The 18,392-nt window shown below is 39.9% G+C and overlaps 1 protein-coding gene across 1 annotated transcript; it reads right to left on the bottom strand.

The window, feature by feature from the left end:
- Nucleotides 1-255: 255 nt before the first annotated feature.
- Nucleotides 256-17,103, bottom strand: LOC104401060 (14-3-3 protein zeta-like). The gene is made up of 2 exons (XM_010021648.1): nt 16,803-17,103; nt 256-577 (listed from the first exon to the last, which is right to left on the bottom strand). Exons 1-2 carry the CDS (start codon nt 17,094-17,096, stop codon nt 392-394), a joined length of 480 nt encoding a protein of 159 aa, XP_010019950.1. The 5' UTR covers nt 17,097-17,103; the 3' UTR covers nt 256-391.
- Nucleotides 17,104-18,392: the final 1,289 nt, after the last annotated feature.

Here is an 18,392-nt window from a genome sequence, read left to right as displayed (position 1 = left end):
TCAGTTTTATCACTCCTTTTTTTGCTCCAGGTAGTTTCTAGTCTCTTTGATTCCTGAACCTGTGCAAACTTTCTGTATTTTGTAGAGATGCAGGAGAAATGGCACAAACAAAGCTTTAAAAAGATACAAGACTGACCCCCTACAAAGAGGTAAAAACCAACACTCAGCCAGGCTGAAGATGCATAAACATGCATGCATGCATGCGTAAGTTAAGAGTTGATTTCAAGGTTTCATGACTGAACATTTGTTCACTGCTTCATATGGCAGGTACATGGGAACTTTCAGAACTCATCTGAAAGGCAACGACCTATGATTTTTCTTTAGCAAACAGAAAGCCTGTTACTAAAGAAATTTACATCCAAATCAGAATAATTCTAAGATAAGAGTCATGTCACTGCCCCACCAAAAGCAATCTAATTTGGTAAGATTCAGCCACAAGCTGACATACAATACCTTTCTTGTCATCTCCAGCAGCAACCTCAGCCAAGTAACGGTAGTAGTCTCCTTTCATTTTCAAATAGAAAACTTTGCTTTCTGCTTGCGAAGCATTAGGGATCAAGAACTTTTCCAACAGAGACTAAAAGAGAAACAAAGAACACACTGTTTTGATCAAACATACTTTTGCATCATGCTGAACCAACAATTCAATTATATTACAATCTATTTCAAAGTCAGGACAGCTTTACTTTTTGTCTATTTTCTTTGCATCCTACATAGTGAATTCAGCTACGGAGAACGTGTTCTGGATTGCAGTTCTAGGTACAAAAAGGAATGCTGTATGCTGTGACTTGATGGGGAGAAGGCTGTGCTAATGTAGCAGATGACTCTTGCATGACTGAAGGATGACTTTCTATAAGCTGTTATACCGCACCTTAATAAAAATAAGGTAATCCAAAAAGTCTGGGCAGAAGGTATACAATGGAAGAAAGTCTGCATCCACAGATAATACAAGGATTTGAAGTATCAGCTGCCAAATCGGAGACCCAAGTATCTTACATACACAGGCACTAAATAAGCCTCATTAACCTAGTTCCCATTAACTGGAATACTGTACTGGCACTGCCAGCAAGAAACTGCAAGATGAACCTGGATTCTTGTATTTCCAGACAGCTGACAATCTGACAGGCAGCTCTCTAGCACTGAGAAGGATTCTCTCTGTGACTTTCTGTGCTGCCTTAACAGGTGTTCCCTACATCTTCCAAAGCAAAGGCAGCTCTCTGGAGTCACTCCACCAAATCCTCCCTGTGGGCTGCCACTTAACACCAAGTTTTTCTAGATTATTCTAACTGCTTATTAAATTAACATCATAAGTTTCCAGCTGAGGCAGTTGTATAATTTAGCAAGGGTTTTATTATGATGAAAAGAAAAAAGGAAAAAAAAATAAGAAATCACTAGCTCCAACACATTTAGTCAAATTAAGGCACAGGCTTGTCAAATTTCTTGATATTGAGTACTTAAAGTCAGACTTTGAAAGAAAAGCCAGTTATTTAAAAGCCAGAAAAAGTACAGAAGTGCTTGAATACTCGAAATCAGAAGCTGTTACATGTACTTCGCGAAGACTATGTAGCACGTAATTCATTAAAAGATATTTTAATAAGAATTTTGTGTGTCTTTTTTTCCCCCTGTAAATTAGATGACTGATATTTTGGTTTTGTCTCACTGGTTTTAGCTCGTATTTCCAACGACACCACAGAAATGGACAATTCTAATTCAGTTCCAACCCACAGAATGATGGCTGCTTTACAGTACTTCACTCTAGACAGCACCCTCTGGGTTAAGCAAGGATCTTGCATAACATACTTGTAGGATAGGCACGGCCTGAATATAGTAGGCTGTAACCAGTGTACTGTGACACAGGCACCCATGGTACCTGCTTTGCTCAACAGGCCAACTGACATAAAGCTACGGAAGACTAATTCACAGAAAGAACAGATAAACAAGTTTGGGTGGCTTTGGGTTGTTTGTGTCCCCTCCTCCCCCGTTACAGAACTGCTAATTCATTTATATAAATTGTGAATATTTAGCTTGGTAGACTCAAACTTGTGTGAAACCCCTCAAAATGAAGTGACCCATTATAGCAGCGCTCTCTCGTTTCCATCTTAGCAGACAGGGTAACGAAGAAATCCAGCTGACACAAAGCAAAGTCAGCCAAGATTCAGCTATGTCTATGCTCCATTGAGATAAAACCTGTTAGTGGACTTACTTCATTGGTTTCAACTTAAAAGAAGGTATTTATTCAATTATCCTTAATATTAGGTATTTCCAGTATGGTGGGGATTGGTATACAGCTTCATTTTACTACCACGCAGGGAGACACCAAAAAATACTGTGTGTCCTTGCTTCTCATCCGAATGACAGCAGAGACAATCCTTTGGCACAAAGGGAACACAAAACAAGGTGGCAGAAGTATTTTTATGGAGCCAGCCAAATGGGCTGCCGAGCTGCCTCATGCCAAAGGCACCCTTCTGGAGGGCATACCACCATGTGAGGAGAAGGGTTCAGAACTACCTCTGCCCCAGCATGGCTGGAACAAAGCAGAAGGCCATGAGGTATATGGGTCAGCACTTCAGCTCTCTGTAGCTACTTACACACTCAGGTCTCACCATTAGAGAACTTCAAGATTCACAGCTATGACATTTTTCATGAGTGCCAAAAAGCTCTGACTTCAGTGACAACTGAAGGTTACCAGTTACAGAGAATAAGACTCCTCATTAGATTTCCTCTGTAGGACTGCAGTTAGGTCAGGCGTGCCAGTCTGCACCCACCCTTGTGGCACACAGGGAGCTGTCCTCCTTCTGTACCCTCCATTTACTAGTCAGACCAAAACAGTTTCAGTGATTCTAAAAATTGAATTGTTCATCATCCCTATAGAAGGCTGTTCAATCAAAAAGTACAGTTCTGCTCACGCCTACAGCAGCGACCATACTGCCAGACTTCACTTAGGTCACAGATGAGGAAAATTTATCTGCAGGCACCTAACTGAACCAGCAGACAAAGAGGAAAGACTTTCCTCTTCAAGGAAAATTGAGAGTCTTCCTAATCAGAGAGATGGTAACAGAGCAACAGCAGTGGACAGCGCGTAAACCGTGTATTGAAAAAAATTTTAAACCTACATCACATTTAACAGACTAAACTAAGAGAATCCCTTTAAACAGCAATTCACAGAATATAGCCCATGCAAAGAAGCTCTGACTCTGAGACTGCACTAATAGCTTCCTAGTATCTGGATGAAAGACTCTATTCCATACACACAATACGTAGGAGTGGTAGGCCACATTTTTGGGAGAATTTTATTTATGCCAAATACTTCATCAAGAGCAACAATAAAACCTGCTAGGAGATCTCTCCCCTGTTATTTATCTGGTACTATATATTCAGTTCTTCCCATCTGTACCAGTCTTTTTATTTCAGGTTCTATTTTCTTTTACTGGCATAAGCAAATATGAAACACTCCTTTAAAGTCAGCCTGAAGATTCTGAATACACTGATTTATCCTAGAGCGTGGCTGTGAAAGCACCAATGTGCATGGAGGTGGTGTGGCTACAGAAAGCCATACACATGAGACCAGTAAGACTACTGACATAGAGTTCAGCTACAGGAGATAAAGTGTTAGGCGTAACAACAGGTATAACCAATCTATCACTTTGTTACCTGCTAACACAACTGCTTATGGGGAATACTGTTTATCTGCCTTTCACCCTTTTCTAACAGATTTAACTGGAAGGCTTCTCTGAAGGATGTATTACTTTTTTCCCCACACGGAGGAATATCTTAAGTCCTATTGATGGGTTCTGTTTGTCCAAAGCAGAAGAAACAGAGACAAGACTGTTTGAACAGCACCACAATACATGCCTACCTTCTCTTCTTTACCAGTTCATATGCCAGTGTTTATCAGTATGGAGGTGATCCCCGTATAGGCCACTGAAGTGCTAACAGCTGGTCCGAGAGCAGACCAATAAGCTGATGTGCAATGACTAAGTCTGTCAGATGATCCACACCACTGCAATACACACAACACCCTGACAATTGAAGTCCACACAGCACAGGTGTATTATGGCTACAAGGCATGTAGTTAAGGCCTCAGGCTCTCTGACGACATTGCTGCTATTGTGCAAAATTCCCATCTGTTTCTGAAACATACCAATCTGCACTAACTACAACTTGATGGGCAGTTCATTACAGTGCCTTCATCAGAATCTGGTACAAAGAGCTTTTTAAACAAAACCAGAACACCACTCCTGGCCCCTCAAATCTCACAACTACTCAGCCATAATTGTCAGAGCTTTTAATTTGATAGTAAGAGCCTAACTGCTGTGAAACAAACCATAGCATTGTAGTCAAGTAGGCAGATGCAGTGGCATCTTAGAGCATTTTTCAGCCAAAACCTGGAACAGCTTGTACAAGTGCTTCTAATACTTTTCATAGCAAAGTCATACACAGTCTTTCCAGAACGACTTAATAGAAGATTATCACTTAAAAAACAAAAAACCCAACAAAACCAAATCAACCAAAGCATGCCTGTAATAAATTTGAATCTCAACTCTTACTAGTACGCTGGCCATTAAAAGATCACGCTTCAACACTTCACATATGCAATTGTGATTACACCTATGACAACAGCTTTCTGGTACTCTGGACTGCGAGAGACAGCACATTCAAGCCATGAAGATGTCGGCTTTTGCAACACCATGCTCGCACATACCATAGACAAGGAATTTCTGATTTAGTACATTCCCCCACCTCCAGCAAGCATGCACGAGAGGAAAGTCTTTGTCTCCAAAGACATAACAGAGGCTGCATGCACACAACTTTACTATTGTACTGGTGAACTCAATTCTAGCTTATTTTAAACACTAAGTTGGAAAGAGATTTACGTTCTTCGCTCTTACACAACTTCTTTTGCCAGAGCAGGACAAAGTCAACAGACAGCAACATGAAGCACAACACACTATGAGCCCATTGTGACAAAAGGCCCCATGGGCTTGTTCCTGTGGTTTTGCAACATAAAGTCCATAAGACAGTAAGAGTTACCAAGACTCAGAAGTGGGAAGGATGCGTAACAAGTAGTAATTCTGTGTAACAAAAAACCCAACACCCAACCCTCTACAAAAAGTCTGCCTGCTGCTTACTGCAAGCAGACATGCTTCAGTTTGTCAAGTTGTGGCGAGAACTGCAGTTGAAGACAGGAAGCCAGCCCATGAAGACTTGAATAGTCCTTTCCTGACACTTGAATCCTAAAACTACCCTTCTTTTTAAAGCATTTGCTTACATCTTGGGAAAATTACTTGTGTGGGTCAGAAGACTATTCCCAAATTCATCATAAGAGCATTAAAATCAATGCCTCAGTCTTTCCTTGTTGCTTATAGATCTGTGTGTATTTTCCTTTATTAAAGGCTCAGTCTCAGTACAGCCTGGGAACTTTAGATAATTTAATGCACTTGAGGATGGCATCAACAGCTCTATTTTCTATTTAAAATATTTCCCTCCTGACAAACAGGAGACTAAAATCACCAGATTCTAAAAAAACCAAACCAAAACAAACAAACAAAAAAAAAAAAAACCACAAAAAAAAACCAAACAAAAAAAACCCCAAAAACAAAAACAAAAAAAACCCACCACCCCAAACCAAAACCCCACAGTTGTAAATGAACAGGTAATACATAAAGTACAGAGAACAAGAAACTCTGGTTCTAAATATGTAAAAACTCAAGCACTATTTGAGAAACAAAAAGATACTGCTCTTGCAAGAAGAGCCAAACTGAAGAATGGCAAAATTACAAAAAAATACACTGATAAGCATTAGGCCTTTTGTTTTCATGCAGGATCGAAAGACACCTGACATAGTTAAGACATTATTTCTAGTTTTGAAGATAAATTACACAGGGATATTAGCTGAACTTTAATTCACTTGTCATCCATCTGTGGAACATGGCATAGGGATGAAGACGACATGGCAGAACTCTTTAGTTTTTTAAATCCATGTAACATTTGAATGAAACAGTGTATCTTTTTGAGCTCAGCCTGAAACCTCTTTCACACTGACAATGGCCTAATGTTTTCCTGATGTAAGCATCTTTCTCCAAGACATTACAAGGACACAAGAAGGATCGTACTGTCTGACAGGAATGTTCTGTCTAGTGATCTACCTGCAACACTGCCCAAAAGAGGATCCCATTAGAAAAATACATAAACCAAGAAAGTGCCATGCTTCCATTAGCCTCCATTAATGCCTAGGGACTTCCTGAGCCTGAGGTAGCAACCGTCAACAGGCTTCTTGTCCACATTCCACACATTGTCCAAACTCCCCTTACATCAATATAATACTCTTAATACCCGCAACACACCGTGGAGAAGAAGCTGAAGACACCCGACTACTTGCACACGAGGTGTTCATTTTGTCTTAAATTTACTTCTCCGTTTCATAAAAAAATACCAAACACTGTAGCTTATAAAAGCACTGGTACTCAAGGCAGCATTTCTTTTAGAATGAAGACTACCAGGTAACTTCAGATTATTGGAAGAGTTTCAGTACTATTTCTGAAAAGGAATCTAAAGCCCCTGCTTGACTTCTGCACCATCCAGGTAGCTGTTTACTTTGTTGTCTACTGAAGGAAAAGGTTAGCAGGGAAGGAGGGAAAGAAAAGTAAGAAAGATGTGATGGGTATTTAAAAAAGGTACCTAGCTGAAGCACTGTGTTAGAACAAGCAGTAAGATTACAGTCTATTGTATCTTAAGATTCAGCTTTCCAGATGGATACCAACTTGCAGTTATCAAATGCAAACCAGAGAGTGTGAAGCTCCTCTCGTGCTCTTCTCTTGCTCCTAGGGTAACAACCCCTTCTTTATGGCAGGACACACAGAACTATCCAGACTACCATTACTATGTTGACTTGCTGTTTTCTGACTCCCTGCTGCACATTTTGTATTTAGAAAGAATTACACATATAAAGCATCAGGTACTTAGGTAGACATTAAAAATATTGATTCGGACCAGGTTTTCAGGAATGTACTTTGTGGGAAGAGCTACGTAATACCTTGCTTTCAAGTGGAACCACTGACCAACCAGCACAGTAACTGTAGCACACTTCTGTTAAGCTATTCTTCTACAGAACTCTATTAAAAGACAGAGTTAGGAAAGCAGGCCACCTGGGTCAGACAAGTTCAAGACACCTACCATTCCCATAAAAAGCTAGCAAGTTGTTTTCCATGCATTGTTTTCTGCCTCAGCACCAGAGTTTGGAAAGTTATTCAGGTTATGATGCAACACGTGCAATTAGCTGCACTGCAAGATTGGCACACACACTACAAAGGGTTTAACCAAGCCATTTGCAGCCTGTAGAAGTTTAATTTACACATGCCCATATGAATTGTTGGAGGGAATATTTTTAGATAACCCCTTCCCAAACCCAGGCTGTTTTAAGACAGTCATTATGCTGCCTCTGATTACAGTTCTACCCCGAGCTTGGGATAAGGGCTTTGCAACTGCTGCCTCATGGGTGACCTCCAACGCTCTTGGGGGAAAACCAAAAGGACTGTTCCACTGTCAGCCTTCTACTCCAGCCAAAAACAAAGCCTCTTGTTTGATGTTAGCTACAGATTTCTATGTACTAATTTGCTCACTAGAACAGGAATACAAGAAAATCTGTCAACTCCTAATGGCTGCTGTGGCACTGGAGAGATCTCTGGTATATCATCTACTGAAGGAGGAAACAAGCCTGCTGCCTGTTCTCAGTACCAGTTATTCTTTCTTCCCATCAAATTGGCTGCCCACTCACACAGACAGCAGAAGTTGTTTGAAAAAAGGTGAGAAGGCGGGAAGAGATGAGCTGAGAATGATGAGCCTCAGCAGTGAAAGAATTCAGAATTTGGAACAATGAACCTTCAGGGGGCAGGGAGGAATTCAATTGGGACAGTGGGAGATGGGACATGCAGGATTGGTAAGAGCAGGAAAAAGGTACACTTGATCAGCAGTTCTGCTGTAGTCAATCTGGCAAAGATCTAGAAAGGGGGAAAAAATGGAGGAAAAGAGGCTTGAGTATTAAGAGGGCAACTGAATAAACCAACAAACAACTAAAGGACTTAGAGAAGAGGGAATACTGTAAACCAGAAAGAACGGCAAGAAATTTTAGCTTTTACAAGAAAATACTACTAAAACAGTCTGAAGTGTTGCTTTAGAAAAGAGAACGAAAGCCACATACGGGCAGGCGAGGGAAAACATGGAGTAAGATACCCTGTAAAATCATCTTGATGCTGTCACATATGCTGGGGATAGAGCTAAGTCAGGTGTTTGCACTAAAATGCCTACAGGGTGCTTAGAGGGAAGGTATGGCACCAATGGATGGACACACCACCAGTGCACATAAAAAGAAAAGGATGGGAACTGAGGCAGTGAGGAGCAGCACCTCAGTTCACACTTTTACAGCCATATGGGTGTCTCCTCTCATTGCAGATTTACCCTCTCCAACTTAAGACTTATTATGCCCTTTACTAGATTGTTCTTTCTATCACTTTGCTTTCTATTTCGCAATTACAGCAAGGGAAGCAAATGTGTAGTATCAGGATATACTCTTGAAGATTATTCAAAAGACTTTTGAGGTCCTTCATGTGAATCACTGCAAGTTTTTACTGAAGTCCGCTTAACATACACATGGACAGCAAAGGAACCAAATTCTGAAGCACAGGCAAAACCACTTCTCCAGTTTAATTACCAGCTCTGAGAGAACTCATACAAAAGGCAGCACCCAGTAAGACACTTAACAGAAAAATAATTAGTATTAAAGTATTTGTTGAGGTATTGCTACAGACATCAATATACAAAACAACTCCACTAAGGATCAAAGCCAATACGCTTGGTGGTTGGAATTAGATGATCTGTAAGGTCCCTTCCAACCCAAACCATTCTATGCAATTTTTACCTGGGGCTTTTTTGCAACACCTCAGTAATCTGTTTTCTGAATACTGGGGATATGCAACAAAATAAAATGGTGCCAAATGCAATGGTCATTATTCTCTGAAGAAACGGAACATGTTCTGAGAAACCTGAGATACTACAAAATTGAAACCAACTGAGCTGGATGAGAATTTCTGCTAGACAGGTAAGTAAGTGTCAGTGATAGCTATTGTGGCCAAAGCGTAGCATGTTCGAGCTGTCTTAAGACTCTACAGTTTTGGTCTCTGAAGAACTACTACAAGAAACCCTCATGAACATGATGTAATTCTTTTAATCCTTGATAAGAAACAGAAGTAGGAACCATTTATCTTTAGCAGCTTGCATTCTTGAGCAGATCTGAAACCTCATGAAGTAAGACTATGTATGTATTAGGAGTTCATCACAGTATACAGTATCAATAAAAGCATTTCATCAGCAAAAATGCCACTTCTCAATGTAAGCCTATTCTGCACTAGGCGAATACAATCAGTTACAGGTCAGATTCCTGTTGTTAAATATTTTGTTACCCACATAATCACAAATGGTAGCAACATCCAGAAAAAAAGCAAACAACAAAAACCACCAACAACCCACAGCTGCTCTCTGCTCATTTGAGCTGCATTAGATCCGATTAAAACAATTAAGAATTCCCTGTTCATCTCAGCAGCAGCATGATCGATTATTACTTCTCATTAGAAGAGGCACTGCCAACCTTCTGACATATTTCAAGAAAAATAAGCAACTACATAAGAGCTGACATTCAGTAAAAAGTAAGTTTAAGAAATAATCACAATCAATGCTCTTTAATCAACTTTAATAGCAGAAGCTTTCTCAAACTGTTTCAAAATGGTAGTCAAGTACTGCCTGAATGCACAACCAACTTCAGGTTTGGAGCCAGGAGCCACTGTGTCTGCCTACAGCAAAGAATAAGTAAAACATTTGAGAACCTGTTTCAGAAACATGTACTTCTGTCAAGTGTATGGTAACGAGACAGAAGTTTCCAGATAAAACCAGCAATAGGGTGGCATCTGTTTATAAAGATGTACAGAGATAATGCAGTAACTCTGCTCAGATCCTAAATTTCGTATTTCTACCACTTATGGCTTTCACAGGCACAGTAAAAGCTGGTACCTTAACAATGCAGCCTTTCTACTCAGCCTTGTAAGTAACCAACAAGTGTAACAAACACACTTAGTGGCTCCACAAAATTACAAGTGCGCACAATGAGGTCCTTGCTTCCAAGAGCTCAGAAGAAGGAGGCGAGTATCTGTCACAGGTGACTAAACTGATCAGATTTATTTTGCTGCTTAGAACTGCATGTCCGCAGTAAGTGCATAAAGCACTTGAACACCAAAGGTGGTTGTCAGATAAAGCAAGTTGTTACTTGGATACTTTTGAACAGCATAAGCACTATGTACTTTCTTTTTCTTTAAATCAAAGCCTATTATTAAACATCAAACACCAAGTGAAATTAATACATCAGACTATTGGTTATAGTAGAGATTTTTTGGATTTCCAATAAATGCAAAAGGATATAGATACCTGTATGTATGTGTACACACACACATGTGCAGAGCTAAGTATCAGAGGTACCTGCATGTTTAAATTTTTTTTCGCACTTATGCAGAGCACCTTAGCTGATTTTATGCTAAGTGGGTCCATTAAATACATATCAACATTACAGATTAACTTCTTGCTAAGATTAATAAGAACTCGCTCTTCTTTGCTCATGCAGCCCAACCACCAATGAATTTCTTATATATGCTGGAATCTAAAATCCTTTCAACCATGACCTGAAGTTTCATGTGTTTACAACTACATGAACATTCTAGAATAAATAAAAACCAACCCAAGTCATCTCATATTTGAAGGATTCACAAATGATGTTCTAATTCTCCAAGATTCAACTATTTTTCAACACCTTAATTTGTGTAAGGAAAGAAAAAAAAAAAAAAAACCCCAAACAAAAGAAGGACCATTTGTTTAAAAAAAAAAAAATTAGGAAAATTGCTCTAGTTTAGGCAGTGCTTTCACTGCAGGAAAAAGAGAGGAAAAAACCCAACAGCCAGAATAGCCACCAACCCTGAAGGGGTGAAGCCACAACCAGGGAAGTGATTAAAGGATTAACAAAGTGAAATGATGAGGTTGATGCAAATTGCCTCAGCCTCCTACCTTCAATATATAAGAGCAATTATACCAGCCAAACCCTAACTGAAAAAGCCAGACTGGGAGAGTTAATCAAAAGCTTAAATTATAACCATCCTGGGAAGCTGGTAAATGCCAGCTATATTTTGCTCTGTGATACACAGAAGTTCATAGAAGCATTTCTTCTCTGAGATACTTGCATATTTTCACACACATCACTAGCACATTACCAGTTACCATATTTTAATACAAATTTTAGCAACTTGAGGTGACATCTTGAGTTCTACATCCAGGTTTGGGCTCCATGGAATAAGAAACATGGATATACTCAAGCAAGTCCAGTGGAGGCCACCAGCATGATTATGAGGCTGGAGCACCTGGTGTGCAGGCAAGGCTGAGAGATGTGGGTTTCTTCAGCCTGAAGAAGACCAGCAGATCTCAATGCTCTAGAAAAGATGGAGCCAGACTCTTCCTAGAGGTCTACAGTGAAATGAACACAGGCAGCAGACAAGTCGAAACAGGAGAAGTTCTGATTACATAAAAGGATTTATTTCCCCCCCTCCCGCCTTTTAGCCATAAGTATGACCAAATACTATGACAGGGTGACCCAGAGAGGTTGTGGAATCTCCATCCTTGAAGATACTCCAAATTTGACTGACAAGGCCTTAAGCAATGTGATCTAACTGGATCTAAGCAGAGTTGACCTAAATGACCTCCCTTCCAACCTAAATTACTCGACTAAAACAGCTTAAAATAATAAGAACTAAGTTTTCTGAACCAAGGATTCTGGTCACCTAGCTCCTATATTTCAACAAATTAACCACCCCCCTTCTGTGATCAACATTCTGTAAAGGGAAGCTTCTACAAACACTTCCCCTTCTTTTCCAAAACGTCAAATAAAGGACACAGATCTCAAAGACAGAAACAAAATGCAGCCAAAACTAAGCAAGCCTGAAGCAGTCACAGAACTAAAGGTAGCAATTTGCAGTGAGAACATTGACTTTTTTTGCTTAGTATCAGGTATCTTCATAGCATACAGGGTTGTATGGTACAGTCACCCAAGCTCCTAAGCCATCTATATTCATCTGCTTGTTAGCACCACTCTACAGATCAGCTGTGCTCCTTTGACCATCAGAAGGACACACTGAGCATACAATTGACCTTAAAAATACCTCACGCATGTGCATGTCAAAAAGCATATGGCTTCATATAGGAGAGGACTAAACTTCCTAACCCTGTCATTGAGAACTACTGCAGAAACAGGTTTTATAGATGTCAACATAGTAACCTATTAAATGCTTGCAGGCACTAGGAAATAGTACCACAGTGATTTCAGTCTGATGGTAATAGGCATTAATTCTGTGGTATGTTCTTTAAAAAGCCATTTAGATGCATTCTGAATGGAATTACCCTCCCTTCCCCCCAGTGAACTGCAGCCCCATGACAGGTCACTAATCTTCTGCTACTCCCCCCAAACAATATACATATTAAAGAATCACAAACCAAGTGTCACTTAATTGTGATTTTACTGCATCTTCTCTCCTCCCAACAATTACCACTTGTAAGAAGAAATCTAAATGGGATAAGCACACAAGGAGTACTATTTTATGCTTCTTGAGCATGAAGTTAGGAAGAAGTAATGTGGCAAAGAAAGCAACAATTCATCTTATTGAGTGGGTCCTGAACAGCACCATTAACCTGCAGCTTTTCTGGCAGGAAGTGGGGAAAAAGTGCTGTATAGTAGAAGGCTGAAAGGCAGATAAAGTTTCAGGAAACTCTCTAGACCTTTAAGGGAACAACCAAAATGGAAGAGAAACATTGAAACAGAGCACTTGGGCACTGTAAGCAAAGATATTTACTTAAGATATGACTCTGGGCACAGGGAACTTGGAGGAGAAAGAGACATCCCCCAGAAGGCTGAGCATGGGGAAAGAACATGGGAAGTGTCACATACAGATCTGCAGGGGACTACTGCCATATGTAACAACCTAGGGAAGAGAGTGTAATTGTCTAGAATTACATTCATACTGAAGTGAAGATAGCCAGTTGTACTTTAAATTATTAGTTTACATTTAGCTCATGTCAGAGACTGCCTGAAAGCTACCAGCAGTTCAGATCTCCTGAGAACTTCTAATGTGCAAGCAGAATCAGATGTTAAGCCATTCGGAGATCTCTCCACACCTTCTTCTCTGTACTTCAGAATTCTCATTAGCCGAGAAGTTAATCTTACTACACATTTAATTTGAACCACTTCAGTTACAGCTCTGTTGCAAATTAACTGCAAAAAGCATTTTTGAAGAAAATCCACACCTGTTAGGTTAATAACAATATTTATTATGGAAACAACAAATAAAAGATCATTATACTGGCATTTTTGGCAGACCCTCCCTTCTACTATAGAAAGTGAAACAGGATGTGAAGCACACACTTAGCTAACATGAGGAAAAGTACTTAACAAAAAGCTTAATTTCCTGTATGAATATAAAACTTCTGAGGCTGGAAATTTTCTATAATACTCAAGTACATTTCAGATGCTCGAGTATGGCATTGTACTCCCCCCCCCCCCCAATTATTCTTGAAGAATTTGGAAATTCAGTTTTTATTTGTGCAGTGCAAGGAACTTGTACTATGCAGAATGTGTCACAATTATCTGCAGTTTATCAGTGCTACCAGACCAACTCCAAATTAGAGATGGTTATGTTACACCTGAATATACCCCAGTGTGTATCTGCCAGAACCAGAAGATTTTAGCTGCCCCTTCTTTGTACAGCAGCACTCTGAGGCTGCAGCAAACAAGAAGATGGGTTCAGCTCTTTGTAGAGCTGTAGAGATGTTCCACGGCAGGCTCAAGTGAGGGAAGACTGAGGAAGTGGCAAGGATGGCTGGCTTTTTTCCTGCTGCAACGTCAGTGTAAAGGAGAAAAATAAATGGTTGGACCTGACCCATATAACTGCTGTAATTTTTATCATTGAGTCTAATAATTATGAAGCAAGAAAAAAGTCCAGCACTAACTGCTCTTACTCACTCTAAGTCAGTGGAAGAGCTGGGAACAGAACCCACACACAGTTCAATATACTCTGCATCTACTGGATTAGGAGCTGTTTCTTCCAATCCACTAGTAATTTGTCTCCAAGAAATGAGTGAAGAGCGAGAAGCTGCAAAGAAGCCAGCTTTGGCGACATTCTGCTTGTCACAAACACATGCTCTTCGTTGGATTCCTCCCTTCAACACTCTAGTTAGGACACCAGTGACTTCCATGCTCAGCTGTGACATAACACCCCAGAGTATTAAATATTACTTAAGAGCCTAGCAGGCAACTGAAGACATAACAGCTCAAACAGATTCACAGTCTTAATAAATGACGTAAGTTTGAGCTGCTTTTGCACTGTAACTGCTAAGGCTCTCGACCAAAAGCTTTGAAGGTTTAACACTTCGGGTCTTACTAATGGCATACTTTGCTGCAATCAAGACTTGGTAAGCCTTGCTTTTCACTTCTGTGAACAGTTATAGTCTAGATTATACTGTGCAAAAATTAGAGAAGCTTCTGAAAAAAAAAACCACTCCAAAACACAAAAAACAAATCACCCTCTAGTTCTACGTTTGCATGTAGCATTGTGAAGATTCCTGTTCATAGAAAACTAAATTTGTCACCACAATTCTTTTCTCTCTGTTAAAGCAAAGTGGATGTCAAATAAAGCAATGTGTCAGTCACGTTTCTAGGTGAGTGGGAATGTAAGTCAACAGGCCATTCCAACAAAGAAAGCAACAGTATGTTTTTAGACAGAAATCTAATTCTTCAGTGTCAAAGGTAGTGCTTGCCGTTTGAAAGCATTTTTAAATCCTAACTCTTGAACAATAAAACAAGTTTTGTTGTTTGGTTTTTTTTTTAACCCAAGTCTAAAAAAGTAGTTTTATTACTGCTAATCGCTGCCTAAGGCATTGTTTCTTCTGGACAGTAATTTTTCCTTAATCTATTAAGAACAACTGGACTGGCAACACTGAAGATGAGCAAGACATTAGCTTCCTAACAGTAGTAACAAAGCAAAGAGTAAGAATTTATCTGAATAATATACGTAACTCTTATTAACACAAAGAGAAATTTAAGTCCATCTTGAGATTCAGAAGATTTAACAAGACTCCCCACCCGTGTTCCTTCCCTCCCAGATAATTCAGCTGCTGTAGCAAACTCAAATGCTCGGGCTTTGTTTTAGTTTTTGTATTTTGCACACACAGTAAAATTTCACTTCAATCTGGTTTCCATTATCAGAAAAAAAAATTCAATTGCAAACATTAAATTCTTCTAAAAGGGGGCTTCTAAGCCCAATGACCTAATTAGAATGACTTCTTAAACCCAGACATAGTTTACAAAGAATTTCAGATTACTTTGACCTGAAAGCATCCACCCCTGAGCAATTGACCATTAAATAAAAAAAAAGAAGAAATGGCAATAAATTAGAATGCCAGATTTGGATCCCTATTTCCCTGGCTTTAATAAATGAGCCACCACTTAACCCAAGAACTAGTAAATCCATCTTTCCCATGTGTAAGTTTGACATTTCCATTTTCACAGTGGAAGTTTAAGAGTTATCTTTACACAAGATAACACAACATGGAACTGGGTGTGTTACAATAACCATAGAAGCCAGCATGAACTGGAAGCCAAAACTCTGAGTTATCCACACTGACTTTTACACACCCTTGGCGAACCAGTCTTCTACAAGTGATGACCACCTTTTTCGCTTAGTTATCTTACACAGCAAGCAAAAGTCATGCTACTCATTGATCTTAATTTTCATTTGACATGAGATCTTCAAGCGCATGCTTAGCTATTTAACACTTCCCTATCACATTTCATTCTGTCACCTCCAGGTATGTGATCCCTTGTCACATATGGGATAACACACCAGCAGTGCCCACAGTCCAGTGGACAATTGTACTGCTGACAGTAGTATCTACCTCACAGGTGGTTGCAGGCCTGGACATCTGTTAATCATGTGCTCACTGAAGCAGCACAGGCACATGCAGTTGAAAAAAACCCCTGGCAATCTGCAATATGCTTTTGGAAGGGCTTTGGATTTCATAAACCAGACTCTTAACGAAAATACAGGGTTGTCTGCCAGGTACATGCACATTTTAACAGAACTACAAGCCACAGAAAATGCCTAACACAAACACCCTTTTAGTTTGCCGTTAAAAATTTTGAGTTTAAGAGGGTATTACAGCATTTCTACTGCCTCTTCCTGCAGTCAATTTTCTGCATGGCTGAGTCATAACTAACATTACATCATCTTACCCAGGGAGGGGCACAATTTCCGTAGAGTAAGAACTACCTCTTACAATTACAGCAGCATATTAAAGTTGCAGAAATCAAAGTGATTTGAATACAAATACTGCATTGAGGGGGAATGACAGAGGAGAAAACCCCAAACTAAATCTGTATGTAGTTCAGCCTCAGAAAAATAGGTTGATTTTTCAAAACTATTACTTTACATGGTGTTTCAACACGTCTCCAAATGCATTAGCATTTATAACTACTATGATTCGTATATAAATAATCAATACATTAGAGGGAGAGAAAAGTAATTTCTTTAAACATTTTTTAAACGCTGTCCTTTAGAAATAACACAGGAGACCACAGCTTTACAGACTAGAAGCAGTCCCAGAGGGCCCAGCACCATTTACCCTGCAACCCTAAGCAAAGATGGATCAACAGTTTCATTATTTCTCACCAGCACATCATTGCAGATGTCTCTTAGCTCAGTCTCAATTTTCTCTCTGTATTCTCGAGCCATCTGCTGTTTTTTCTCAGCGCCTTCCGTCTTTTGTTCAATACTTGAGACGACTCTCCAAGATGACCTACGAGCTCCTACAACATTTTTATAGGCAACAGAGAGAAGATTCCTCTCTTCGTTGGACAACTCAGCTCCTTGCTCAGTCACAGATTTCATGCAACTTGCCATGTCATCATATCTTTCAGCCTGCTCAGCCAGCTTGGCCTTCTGCACCAGCTCATTTTTATCCATGCTGATATTTCTGAAGAGGAAAAATAGTGAGGCATTATTCAGACAATGATCAAGGACAAAGGTGTTTTAACTTCATACGCAGAGCAACCGTTCTTTAAGTAGTTTGGAACTGCAAGAGGTACAACTGAAATCCAGAGCACAAAGCGTAAAAGCATTACAAGGTGTAAAAGCACTTGATGCTCAAACACACAGATACGTGGATTGAAGAGTTAAAAAGTCACTGCTCCCTCCTGAAAAATTGTTAACTTTTAAAAGTACATTATCTTAAGAAACAAAACCAAAAGCATCCAGAGGTGAACTGAAAGCAAATCATTCCTATCTTATGTACACAAATGATCCTAGTTCTTTGCCATCACTCTCCCAGAAGACAACATTCAAGCTGCAGCACTAACTGTATCCAACTATTAATATAACAAAATCGACAAAGAAAATACCCACTAGTATGCTTTTCACAGGAGAAGACCAAATAAAGGCTAGGCACACAAAACCAGGCAACTCCATGCCTTATGAGAATCTTACTGTTACATGCAGAAAGACTTGGCATAGGGATCTGCAAATCAAATCCCACACTGGATGTTACAAAGCCAGAATGCACCAGATAACTGAATTTGAAGGTGCAGACCCTTCAAAAGCATTAACTTCCTCTCCCAAAATGGGATACAGTAGACCACCTGAGACAGGTACTGCTGCCTCTCAGGCTATGCTTTCAGAGACAAAAAAAAAAAAAAAGAAGAAAGAAATCAGGGTCTGCTGAACGTAGGTACCAGGTAATGTCTTTTTGGTACATGAGGGAAGATCACTCCTCCCTCACCCGCCATCCTTTTATGTATCTTGACTCCATCATTTTGAGGCCCTGGCAATAGGCTTTGAGATACACCATCCGTTAAAGTTCAACTAGATTATTAAAGCAAGAACCAGTTTTGGTCATGTATGCTTTATGGATTTCTGTATGTTCCATACACAACATCCAGCAGCTTAATCTTTAACAGTTAACGTTTTTGTCATTCTGCATGAAGTTACCACAAACAATAGCAGCCCTACCTTCCATGTCAGAATAAATTAAGCCCATGTTTAACATTCCAGTCACCTGAAAGGGAAAGTTTTAGTATCTGCTACCCCCACCATCAGGGCAAAAACTCAGCGCTTGTCCTGCAGCGTTTGCAAATGTGCGTTGAAAACTTGACTGCACGATGAACAGCGGGGTTAAGGAGCCATTTTAAAGCAAGATTTTGGCTACGGTTATTTACAGCCGGGCGCGAGCAGGACGAGCGTGGTTAAAACTCCAGCCCCAAAGCC

Source organism: Nestor notabilis, unplaced genomic scaffold (genome assembly GCF_000696875.1).
Source record: "Nestor notabilis isolate BGI_N333 unplaced genomic scaffold, ASM69687v1 Scaffold34089, whole genome shotgun sequence".
NCBI lineage: Eukaryota > Metazoa > Chordata > Aves > Psittaciformes > Psittacidae > Nestor > Nestor notabilis.
Note: the sequence above shows the minus strand (reverse complement) of the source record. Positions and strands in the feature narration are given on the sequence as shown.

What these genes read in the sequence shown, in the direction of transcription:
- LOC104401060 (XM_010021648.1), bottom strand. Translation starts at nt 17,096, where the DNA reads ATGGATAAAAATGAGCTGGTGCAGAAGGCCAAGCTGGCTGAGCAGGCT. An exon ending in ACATCTGCAATGATGTGCTG is followed by an intron (nt 578 to 16,802) that starts GTGAGAAATAAT and finishes TTTCTCTTTTAG; the next exon opens with TCTCTGTTGGAAAAGTTCTT.